The following is a 13,085-nucleotide window of genomic DNA, read 5'->3' as shown; positions in this document are numbered from 1 at the left end:
CCATCAGCCATGTGGCAAAGTAAAACAAACAGTGAAATCTAAACACATGTAACAAAAATATTAGCTACAATTTGTAATTGTCAATAAGACAATTTATTAGACAAAATATGCATTTACTCCTACTTTTATTAAGGGTGGACTTTGCTCTAAGTATACAGTGTGCCTTAAGATATTATCTGATATATTGTTAGCAAGCAGTTAAAAAACTAAGCAACCATAACATAAAAATAACTTATGCAATTTGTGGGGGGAGGGAAGGGAGTTATGTTTAATGTCATACAACCCATCACTTTTTTTAAAATTCCATTAAATATAATAATCATTGCTTTGCCTCAATTGGTATTTCTTATTTATTAACAAATGATCAAAATCCCTATATCAATACTACTGGAGAAATTCCTCTTCTTATCACTGTAAAGACAGTTGTATTACACAAGAAAAACAAGATGGCAACATTCTGCAAATAATATTGATAGATGCATAAAAAGCTATGCTGGGGCCTCCCTGGTGGCGCAGTGGTTGAGAGTCCGCCTGCCGATGCAGGGGATATGGGTTCGTGCCCCGGTCTGGGAGGATCCCATATGCCGCGGAGCGGCTGGGCCCGTGAGCCATGGCCGCTGAGCCTGTGCGTCCGGAGCCTGTGCTCCGCAACGGGAGAGGCCACAACAGTGAGAGGCCCGCGTACAGCAAAAAAAAAAAAAAAAAAAAAGCTATGCTGAAGATTTGAAGAATCAAGTATTAAAAGCCTGCAGCTTTGCAACGCTGAGATGAAAGTACAGATGTATCTAGCATGCCTCCATCAGAGGTGGATTTACCATGAAGCTAACGGAGTTTCAGGATGCCAAACTTGCACAGAGACATCTGGTTCTTTGATCTTGCTCCTTATTGAAACTTTTTCCCCATAATACAAGCAGGATTTGGATCTGACTCATGGAATGAGCAGAGAAATTTGGGGATGTTATGGCAGAAGCTTACTTCGTTTCCCTTGCTCAGAAATTCCAAAGAACAATTCTTACTGAATTAAAACACTACCCTACGCTTTAGGGTCTTCTGCTTCTTACCTCTCTTTACCCATCTCTGCTATTATTATGATTCTCACTGGCCAGCCCAGTGATTCTGCGTGTCAGTCTCTGCTTCTGAGACAGCACAGCATTCTTTTTTCCTGGAATGATATGCCACCTTCAAAATACCAAATTAACTCTCTTCCATTATTTAAAACAAGCAAAAGTGACTCAAAACTCTGTTCTCCATGAAACCTTTCCATATTTACTTTGCCCAATTTTTAAAAAAAATTTATTCGAGTATAATTGATTTACAGTGTTGTGTTAGTTTCTGCTGTACAGCAAAGCAAATCAATTATATATATACATATACCCACTCTTTTTTTAGATTCTGTCCCCATATCAGTCATTACAGAGTATTGAGTAGAGTTCCTTGTGCTATACAGTAGGTCCTTATTAGTTATCTATTTTATACATAGTAGTGTGTATATGTCAGATTGGGATTGACATATGCTTTGCCTAATTTTAAAGAGTGAAATGATCTCTGATAACTTCTAGCAATTTTATATAGTCTTACTGGAGTACATGGGTATTTTTATGTTCTCTATGCAGGTACAGTAGCTTCACTTATTTAAGTTCCATGTCCCTCCACGCTTCTTGGAGGCAGGGACCAAGCATCCCTTCCTCATAATCTGTACCCAGCAGGCCTTGGCAAATGCTACTGAGTGATCTCTTTCTCTGCAGCTAATCCCCAAACCTGCAGAGTGTGTGCAAAATAAATGAGTAAACATTGCTGCTAACTCAGCTACCAAAGAGTTTAATCAAATACACAGAAGGAATAGACTTTAAGATCGAAGATACCAATCTCAAGAGTTAATGATTACATATCAGTGTCTTCTAAAAGTAAGTCAGAATTACAGAGTAGAAGGAAATGTAGAGCTCATTCTCTTAGCTTGAGTTCCCCAGAAAGCGTAGGCTTAAGTGCCGCTACTTTAGTTAGGACTGTAATCCCAGGGAGTAGGAGTGAGGAAGGGAAGGAGGGAGGGACAGTTCTGGGGCACTGAGTACCCAACAGAGCACCTCGTGAGGCGGGACCATCTTCAGAGAACCTGCAGAAGTGACTGCTTCTCGGGACAGTCTGCCAGGGGGAGGGCCAGGGGGAGAGGAAGAAGAAGAATCTATCTGTCTGCTTTAGTTTTCTATTGCTCAAGTGCAATAATTCCCCAGCACCTCCCAGTTGCTGATGAGTGGGCACCAAATAGGTCCCCACAAGGTCTGGCCTTCAGCATCAACCTGGAATCTCCAGGGTAGAAGGCACAAGGCACACAGAATGGGCATGAGGCCCGGGGCCACTGGGCTGTGCCCACACAGTTTTGGTTGCAGTCTATTCACAGTCTGTCATGGCAGCCACCACTGGAGCTAGGATACCTTGGAGATAGTGAGACCAAGAAGATTTGAAAGGGAGCATAAGTATCTTACACACTCATCAATTAAACTATCCTTACTTTACACGAAGGAATCCAAGCCCAGAGTTGGAGATGTGCAGGATCATGGAGCTTAATCAACGGAACTCAAGAGCCAGGGGCTTCTAACTCCCTGTTGGTGCTTTTCACTGTTTTGTCCCACTTCTCTAGACAAACAACATCTAATATACATGCACATCTGTGACTCATCCTCTCACACTAGAGTTTCAAATGTCTCCTACACTTACTACCTCATGGACTCTGTGGAATATTGTTTACAAGGGCTTCCTTGTGGCTTACTTGGTTTCCTCTAAAAAACAAAAGCAAAAGAAACTGATACCACAGAACCAGAGAACAGGTTAACTTCCATGAATACAGAATCTGAGGCAAAGAAACTCCAATTAATGTTAAACCTCTGGAGATGTGTATTTGCTTCTTGACTAATAATCTCCTTACATAGAAGTCTAATTAATACTTAAATGGAATAAAGCCTTTCAGCAAAGATCTTCAAGAAGCCAATGTCCTGACTTCTGAAAACAACAATCTTGTCAAAGAACATAGTAGAACACATTCTTCCCACGTTCAAGTGGTATTGTGTTTAGTCAAGGCAGTATACTTGTTATTTATGTACGTACATCTGAATTCATATGCTGATTCAGATCTGACATGATTTGCCTGAGAATAGTTAACAGAATGAAGATGTTTCTGCAGAAAGTTTGATGTGTGCTCTCCTTCAAGATGATGATGTAATTGTTTCACTCTCATACCAAAGAATTACAAAGCAATATGATTATGTAACTCTATGCTGAAATTTTTCATACCTCTTTAAAAGAATTTATTCTTATAACTAAGGGAAGAAAATGAGATTCAACTTATGTTTTATATTAAATCTTATTATTTTGAATATCTACTTTGTAAAACACAAGTTTATTTACAAGGTTCTAACGTCTATTTCTTTAACAGAACAGAGCGCTTGTGGTAATGGTTTATGTCAGTCTTTATGAATACAAGATCTATTATAACAGGTATTCAGCTTCCAGCAGCAATTTTTCCTGAGACTCATACATTTTTCATTGTCTAGTCATTCTGAATTTAAAGTGGATAGGATGTCCTTTTAAACACATAAACAAAGATGAAAATGTGTATCATAGTCTCTTCTCCATTTCTGCTGCTAAAATTATAGGAACTCTGTATCCTATGTTAGAATGCATCTGGTGTGCTATTCTATAAACTACATGAATAGCCAACAGCTCCCAGTATAAAATTCCACCCGGCACCGTATTTAGCATCAGTTTTGCAAGATAGCACCTTACCAGGCTTGTTCAGAAATGCACCAGAAAAGAGTTTATTAATCTCAGTGTGTAACTGGCAGAAGGAATACAGTGAAAATGAGATTTTTTTTGTCTTTAAGAGCTAGTACTTTTTCAAGATAAGATAAGCAGCCATCTTTCAAATCTTCTGATCTTTTTCATTTGTAGATATTTTTTCACTTGTAAATTTGTTCATTCATTCATTCTGTATTTATTCAGCATCTATTCCCTTCCCATTCAGGAGTCCTCAAGGCACCAGGAATATAGAAATGACTAGAATACCTTCCCTTCTTTTCAGGAATTCATGAGTCATACAGTATGTTGAGCAGAAGTAGAGATAGGAACATACAGGGAAGGACACTTAACTCAGCCTTAGCGAGCAAGGGGCGGCCAAGGGGAGGCTTCCTGGAGAAGATGGTACCTTAAGTTCATGAAGAATTAAGTGAAGGGACCACAGATCTACTCTAGTGGTTAGTGTGGGCAAAAATTGTTAGGAGGGATAAGGTGACAGTAAATGAACTGAAAAGATCTGTAGGCAGAGACTGTGGTAGGAAGACATTCTGAGACACAGATCACCAAAAGGATTTGCTCTGTGCTAAAAAAGAACAAAGGAGAATCTGATGAGAGGAAGATGGTGGGGCAGTGGAGAGGAGTGGGAGGTGGAATCAGCCGAGTGTCAACATCTAGGTTTATTTATATTTTTATTTATTTTGCTTTGATGATTCTAGTAACTTAGCTCAGATATGCAGACTTGCAACAGCTCCAGTACTAGCTCCCTTCACTTGGGAAAGGACTGGTGAACTAATCTGATAAAAGGTCCCTTCCATTCCTTCCTGTTTTACAAGTCATGTTTAGTAGCATGATGGATAAAACCATAATGTGCGTTTTCTATCAAATCATACCACCAGCAGCTGAATGACATGGCCACTAATTAAAAACAGAAATTGAATACAGAAGATTTGCTGTTTTGTTTGGATAAAGAAACAAGAATAAGCTTGTGTTGACCTCTGTTGAAAGGCACACATTACAGATGTCTTGGTGGAAGAGTTTTCATCAGTCCGTTGGGACGAACTGTTTTGTCTTCACCTTCCCCAGAATATTTCTGGAAACCAGCCACTTAGGTTTAGCACTGTGTTCTGTGCCCTCTGTGAGGGAAAAGAGTATTTTTTTGGCAGCATAATGATGGTGTAGCATAGTAATTAGGAAGTTGGGATTTGGAATCATATGACTTAGTTTCTATCCACATCTTCCCCCTGCTGGCTCTGTGACCTTGGGCTGGCTGCTTACCTCTCTAAGCATCAGTTTACTTATCTATCAAATGGAACCATAACAATATCTGCCTTGTAAAGTTATTATGAGGATTAAATAAGACAGAATGTATAAATCTAAGCCTAGGACTCGGCACATAGAAAGAACTTATTAAATATGAATTATTATTGCTATTTCATCTTAACTGGTTCCATTTTGTAGTAAGTTACTTGGGAACTAAGCTCCAAAATCTTGGTTTAGTAGTTCTCCAGTGACAAAGACTATGTCTTATTCATCTTTGCATACATAGTGCCTTTCATGTGAAGGCTGTTTTATAGTATTCAACATATTGGCACATATACATCAGAAGTACTAAAATTTTTTTTCTCTTATGTAAGCACTCTGTCATTTTTTGTGGCTTGATTTTGTTCAGGATATTGCCAAAGTTTCAAATACCATGGTTGTAACTTAAGCAGTTGTAGGAATTACCATGTCCTAGCAGTAGTCATCGACCTTCTTTTCCCAAGGAGACACACTCCATACACAGCATTCTCCAGCGGACATACTCAGCACCAGGACCCACTCTCTGGTATATGAGCTGTAACTCTCCCCACTTCTCTTCCACTTAAGGATGTAAGTTATTATGCAAATAAGAGTGACCCAATGAGAGGATAATCATGAATCCACTCTAAATTATTTTTAATCATTTTAAACATTATTATTTTAACTATTTTTGTTATTTTTATGTTACGTAGTGACTAGATCAAACTTCTTCAAAGGATTCTTTGAATTCTTTAAAATTCTTCAAAGTCAGCACCTTTATTTCTCACCACTTCTGTCCAATTAGTCACCACTAACTATCCCTTCTGTGAAATTCTCTGTTCCCTTTGTTTCCATGATACCAAGTGTTGCTCTGGTACTCTCCACACAGCCAAAAGTGGTCTTTCAAAGGCTGGCAATGACTACAAATCATCTTTTGTCAGTCCTCATTCTTCATGCCCTCTAAGCAGCATTCAGTATTACAACTGTTCCCTCCACGAAAGTCTCTGTTCCCTTGGTTTCCTTGACATAAAGAACTATCTTGGTCTTCCCCTTAGCCTTCAAACCACTTCTGACTCCAGTGATGTGCCTCTTCTTTCTTCCCTAACCCCAATCTGGGGATTCTCCAAAGACTTCCCAGGCCTTATTTTCTTTCCTCTTCTTCCTTCCATGTTGTTAGCATCCACTTCCAGTACTTTAGCCGCCACTCGTATATGTAAAACTTCCACATATTTTTCTCCTGGTTGACCTTCCTACCCAACTCTGATCCCATGATTCTAATACTGTTGGATCATTTGGAAGTTCATTTGGCAGCTCAAATTCAATATACCAAAAATGTTCGTTATCTTTACACTAAAACCAACTCCTTATCATGGTTTTTGTTAGTGGGTATCACACTACTCTTAGGCTGGCTTAAAAACCTTTGAGTTAAATCTGGTACTTCTCTTTACTTCTGCTTTTCTTTCTTCTTCTTTTTTAAATCATCCTTTCATTTCAACAAAACTGTTCAGTGTTGCCTAGGTCTGCCTCTGCACTGTCTTAAAGCTCTCCATTTTCTACTTCCTCTGAATGGTGTTGCCCAGCTGTAAATATAGTGAAGAACATTATACCAACATCACAGGAAAAACAATAATTATAGTACAGTGATATAGAAGTGAAGGAGATACATCCCAGGGAAGAGAGGGCAGAGAAGACTTTTTAAAGGGGGTAACATAACGTGTGAGCCAAATCTTGAAAGATGAATAAGAGGCAGACTGACACGTCGGGATGAACATTCTGGAAATAATAACATGTGGAAAGGAATGCCAACAAAGAAGACCATGACTCATTGTTGAAGTGCAAGTAGCCCTGTAGGTCTGGAGCTCTGGCTTCATGGGGGAATGAAGTGGGGAAGCAGGAGGCAGAGCTTTGCGGTAGTAGGATTGGAGGGAGGGTATTGAGGGCCTTGTTTCAGTATCTGCTGCTGCATAACAAACCACCCCAAACTTCATGCCCTAAAACAACACAACCATCGATTATTTCTCACAGTTCTCCAGCTGGGCAGCAACCACTGGGGATGGTTCATCTCTGTTCCACATGACTCAGGTTGGCGCTGCTCCACTGGGGCCAGAGGATCCACAATCCTCACTCACATGTCTGGTGCTTCAGCTGAGGCGGCAGTGGTTGGCTGGGTCTCTCTTCTTCTTTTCACACAGCCTCTCAATATTCCGTAGTCTAACTCTGGTTCTTTACGTGGAAGCTGTATCCTAAGAGGGCAGAAAATGGAAGCTGCAGAGCTTCTTAAGGTTTAGGACCAGAAGTCACATAACATCTCTCCCCCTACCTTCTATTGGTCAAAGCAAGTCACAAGACCAGCTCGGCTTCTGGAAAAGGAAAATAGACCCCACCTCCCTTTGGGAGAAGCAGCATGAATGTAGAGGGATGTGAGGAAATGTTGGCAGACATCTTTGTAGATGGTGTAACATAGGCCTTATAGATCACTGCATTCTGTAGGGTACCATCTATAGGGTATCATCTATAGGGTAGGATTTTAAGCAACAGACTGACATTTTAAACTTATATGTTTAAAAATATCACTTTGACTCCTTTGACACCTTTATGAAGATTGAATTGAAGGGTCGGGGCCAGTACCTGGAAACAGAGCAATCTACCCATCTACCAAGGCAGCCTCTGCCAATATGTTACAGGCTAACCTCTGCAGAGTCTTTTTCATAGGTCCACCTGCATTGCCACAATTTTTCCTCCTCATAGAAGCAAATGGAATGAGTGATGGATGCCTTTTTAAAAAAGAAGGATACCACCAAGGTATCCACCCAGAACCCTGCCCAGGGGCCCCGTGCCCCTTCCAGAAAGATGGATTCACATCTGCCATGGGGGAGGGAATATGCAGTGCTCCAGATGCTCTGCCTAATGCTTTTTCTGTTTAGAAATACTACTCTTTGCTTATTTTATGTTCATTTTTCTTTAAATAAATAAACCAGGAAAGTCAGATGAGACTCCTGGGGAGAGCAGAAGTCTGCTTTGCAGAAGCCAGGGGCTTGTCCTGTGTCAGAGCATACAGGTGGATGTGACCATAAAGCCCACATGGGCATTTTTTTAAAAATTTATTTCTTTATTTTTTTTGCTGTGTTGGGTCTTCATTTCTGTGCGAGGGCTTTCTCCAGCTGTGGCAAGCGGGGGCCACTCTTCATCGCGGTGCGCGGGCCTCTCTTGTTGCAGAGCACAGGCTCCAGACGCGCAGGCTCAGTACATGGGCGTTTTATTTCTATGCAAAGTGAACCGTTTGACTCTTGCCTGTAATCTCCACTACAGTGGTCTGTAGGGTCAGTGCCTATAAAAACAGGCCATAGAAAATATTCACAGAATTTGAAATGTCTTATTGTACCACCTCAGTCACTAAATTTCCTTCGTGAATGAGAGTTTTAATGTGTCAGCAACTGCGACTTGAGCAGAGGAGAGCAGAGACTAGTGCTTATTAGTGCTTCTTAGAGCAAACGGTTCAATATCTGGGAATGGAGAGGAGATAGTCCTTTTAGATTATCAGGGGTTTGTATAGCCCCTTTACCTAAGTGTTCCTAGAGCCAAGATTTTGGTCTATGAAGAAAAACATCTCCGTTTTTTGGTATAAGAACCTGAGGATATGGTTGGAATATGGTCCTGCTTCGTCAGTGTGTTGAAGTTCTCTCTCAGGTTTCTGAACACTTGTTTATGCCATGGTGGCATCAGGATGATGTTAATTTCCCCCCAGAGCTCCAGGGCTCAGTAGGTAGAAGCCAGGATCACTTGGAGAGATTTGGTCTCAAATCTCAGCTTTGCCACTTCCTAGTTATGCGACTGTAAGGAAATTCCTTAACCCCTCTAAACTTTGGTTTCTTCCTCTGCAAAACCCCAGTAAAGTAGCATTGCTATGATGGATTAAAAGAAATACTGTTTATTGCACTTAGCCTAGTGAATGGCACAAGTGCTCAGTAAATTTTAAGTGATTGTTCTAATGGACTTTCTGCTGATCTTTGCTATGTTTCTCTTTATTTCTCAGGGAGATGTTAATCTCTGTGGCTCTAGGCCAGGTGTTATCCCTCCTTATTTGTGGAATTAGCTTGACCAGCAAGTACCTGTCAGAAGATTTCCATGCCAATACACCAGTCTTCCAGAGTTTCCTCAATTACATCCTTCTCTTCTTGGTCTATACCACCACACTAGCTGTCAGACAAGGTAAGCATGCAAAATCCCGAGAATATAGCTTTGTTTCTCTTTTAGCAACATCTACAAGAGTGATGAGCGATGACCAGATTAACTTTTTTCACTTATAGCGTCTTAAGACAATTCAAAATTCTCACTTTTCTATTTTGCAGTAATACAGCAAACAAAATGAGTGAGTAAATCACAAAGAAGCATAAATTGTGTGAATTCAGCAGGAAGTAGGAAATGCATGTATAGGCAGAAATGTACAATTGCTCATATTTGAACTCCTGTTAGCATTCCTTGTACCCCTCAGTAAATCTAAACAGACTGCTTCCCTGGAACCTGGAATAGGCCTGATGAAGCTGTCTTAATAAATGCTAGCCCTTAGAAATCCAAGGGGATTACAGACAAATATATGTTCTTGGGAAAGTGTCACGAGAAAGATAAAAATAGTAAACACAAACAACTCTAGTAATAACAAAGGGGAAAAGAAAGAAAAGAAAGTTACCACAAATGGCCATGTGAGATGTTCTGTCTAAACTTAAAAGAGCCAAAACAATGAAACAAGTCCTCCAAGGGTCAGTGCAAGAAAAACTTATTAAAGGGCAATTGCAGTTGAAATCCTTGGGGTATATCTCTGGAGGATATACTTCAGAGACTTATGATTATACCTATGGCCCAGAAATAGCCAATAATAATCCCCCAGTATCATCTGTTGACTGTAAAATATGCACTGAAAAGTAGCCATTAATAGGTTTGAAGACAATTATATACCATAATAATGAATAAAGATATGTGTATAGCCCTATACATCAATTGTAAGAGTCATACTCTTTAGAAACTTTGCTAATAATCGTATATCAGCATTGAATTTTTACATTTCCTTATTTGGATTGTCCTTCAGAGTAATATTGTTTAATTAAAATGATTTGGCCAGGACTAGATTTCATCTTAGAGGGAGAGTAAAAATGAACAAGTTAGGACTGCATTCTAGTTTAACTTGGGATTTGTTTAAAGTATTGGAAAAGCTAATTTCATTTACTTCTCAAATATTGGTGTTATTGGTGTTTGTTTTTTAAAATTTAACATCGGTAGGCATAATTAATTTAAGAGTAAAATTTCAAATAAAACCTCAGGCTACAAAAGTTATAGACATTGACTCTCAGCTATATTTCCTCAGTAGGATTTGGAAGCTAATGATTTTGAATGCTACAAATGCATTATCTAAACAGTTATACCCACAATTTCACCATTGGTGCCTCAATCCAGGAAAGAACTCCAGAAAATGAGGAAATTGGGGAGGGATATAATTAGAAATTTACTTATGAGAGACTGTTAACATGAGGAATGTATAGTTTGGTCATTCAAGAAGAGAGAGCTGTGCGGTTCAACTTAAAAATCACTTAATGAAAGCTTGAATAATAGTTTAGAATTATTAAAGAATAGAATGATTTTAGCCCAATACAAGGATTATAATTAAGGATAGTAAGATTAAATGAAGAACAATTTTGCAACACTCTAATATAAACAAAAAAATCACATGAAAGTGGTGAATTTACATTCTCTAGAGATTTTTAGAACCAAACAGTCTAGACTACAAGATGGTGAACTACAACTAGTCTTTGGGTTCTTGTCAGTCTTACTTTCCAGGAGCCCAGAGATTTAACAAAAACTCTCATCAGGGAAAAAAATAAAATCAAGCCATTCTAAGAAACAGAGAATAATTTCACAGTTACAGGTAGAGACAGAAAAGCTTAAAAAACTAAATGTAGAAAAAGACCCAAGGTTAATAACAATACCTTCTGTTGAGGCTTTATAATGTGCCAGTTACTACATATGTGAATTACCTCTTTTATTCCTTCAATCCAAGGAAATAAGAATTATTATCCAAAATTTTATAAATGAGAGATCGGAGGCTCCCCCCAGCATCAGGAACCTGCTCCAGGCTACAGAGCTAGGAAGAGTTGGGGCCCCTCCCAGGCCAGGGCTGGGTGCCTTCATGGCCCACTGTGCCCACCCATGTGCGGTCCGGGGAGGAAGGAAGAGGGAAGAGGGACAGGTTTGAGCAAAAGGAGGATTTTTCCCCTTGAATTTCAAAACCCTGGATAAGAAACCAGCCCTGGGGGCAAAGTCTAGTGAGGCACAGCACTGATGTCAGGAGGATGTGACTGTAAACGGTGCTGGGAGAGGATGGCAAGGGTGGGCAGGGCAGAGGCATGACTGGAAAGAGGCCAAGGACCAGAAGCAGCAAGGAATTCAGAGGCTCTTTGGAAGGAAAAGACTGAAGAGGACCTGAGCAAATTCTGTCATTACAGTTGGGGATGGAGAGACCCAGTTTCTAAAATGCTCTATCCAGAGATTTCTGCATTGCCTCAGATTATCACTAAATATGCTAGCATGTCTTTATTTGGGTGTTTACTCAGAATGTTTGTTTGTTTTAAGCTTCATCTTTAAAAGTTTTAATAGGCTGGCATTAAGCTAACATCTGGAAATCAACACAGTAATTACATTAATTTTGTATAGGCTGATTCAGTGCCGTGTTCTAGAGACATAATAATCTCCTCCCTCGTGCACCTCAAGGTTTGAGAGGGAATGAACAGAGCAAAGAGGAGAGGATGGAAGGTGTGATGTGTGTGAGGAAAGTGCTGTCATGGCCACATTTTCTCCTCCCTTCCAGGTACTTCCTAAGTACTCTGCTAAGTACTCTTCCGGGAGTGTTGCAGGTCAGGATTGAGCAAGATGCCAGCCTTCCCAATTCTTCCAGCACAGATGTCACTGGCCCCACAGGGCCACCATATTCATTTGATACCACCTTAGGCCACATAATATCAATAAGTTAGACTCAGGAATTAATAATCTTTCTTTATCATTTTAATTATAAAATGTATGGTTGTCACATGTAAACACAATGTGATAAATGCAAGAAGCCTTTCAAGAGCATGAAGGGTGATGTTATTACAAAAGCCTTGTGGAAATTTGACTCCAGAGTTAAAGTGAATTCTCCTCACCAAATTTGCACTGAACCAATGATCAAAGACTCTGAAGCAACAGAATGCAGTATAAGTTTCAGTGTAACGCCAGTTCAAACTGGAGTTTTGAATTTGTCCCTGATTACTAATTGGTTCCTACAAAAATTTGTAGAAAACCAAAAATTGATTCCTATGAAGACCATCCCCCTTAAAAAAAAATTGTATACTGTAGAACAAGTTTTAAGTCTAGCCCTTCGTGATTGGAGCTAGGTTTTTTTTATTCCAGATGGTTCTAAAATTTTTTAAAATCTTGCTGTTTCTCCTAAAGATCTTCTTTAATACAACTCTGTAGAAAAAAATGTACTTCAAAAAAGTAGTTCCAATGACAATGTATCACATTTGAGAATTCAGATAAAATTTAGATAGCTGTTACTTGGTTAGTTGTAACCACTTTGGGGAAGTTACTCAGACAATGTGGTGCAGTGGTTAAGAATCCGCCTGCCAATGCAGGAGACACGGGTTTGAACCCTGGTCCAGGAAGATCCCACATGCCATGGAGCAACTAATCCCGTGCACCACAAATGCTGAGCCTGCACTCTAGAGCCCGTGCACCGCAACTACTGAGCCCATGTGCCACAACTACTGAAGACTGTGTGCCTAGAACCCATGCTCCGCAACAAGAGAAGCCATCGCAAGGAGAAGCTGACACACCACAACGAAGAGTAGCCCCCACTTGCTGCAACTAGAGAAAGCCCGCGTGCAGCAATGAAGACCCAACACAGCTAGAAAAAAAAAAAAATATATATATATATACACACACACATACCCGTTGAAGTAATGCCTGAAATCCAAACTCACGCTATATGTACAAAG

At 39.9% G+C, this 13,085-nt stretch overlaps 1 protein-coding gene across 2 annotated transcripts in view; it reads left to right on the top strand.

The window, feature by feature from the left end:
- Positions 1–13,085, top strand: part of SLC35F1 (solute carrier family 35 member F1) — a 419,368-nt gene that overhangs the window by 237,812 nt on the left and 168,471 nt on the right. For both annotated transcript variants that reach the window (XM_082633389.1, XM_082633390.1), the window contains exon 2: positions 9,098–9,273. In XM_082633389.1, the coding sequence (XP_082489515.1) occupies positions 9,098–9,273 (176 nt within the window). The remainder of the gene's footprint in view (positions 1–9,097; positions 9,274–13,085) is intronic.

This window comes from Mesoplodon mirus (assembly GCF_964341445.2).
Source record: "Mesoplodon mirus genome assembly, chromosome: 10".
NCBI lineage: Eukaryota > Metazoa > Chordata > Mammalia > Artiodactyla > Ziphiidae > Mesoplodon > Mesoplodon mirus.
Note: the sequence above shows the minus strand (reverse complement) of the source record. Positions and strands in the feature narration are given on the sequence as shown.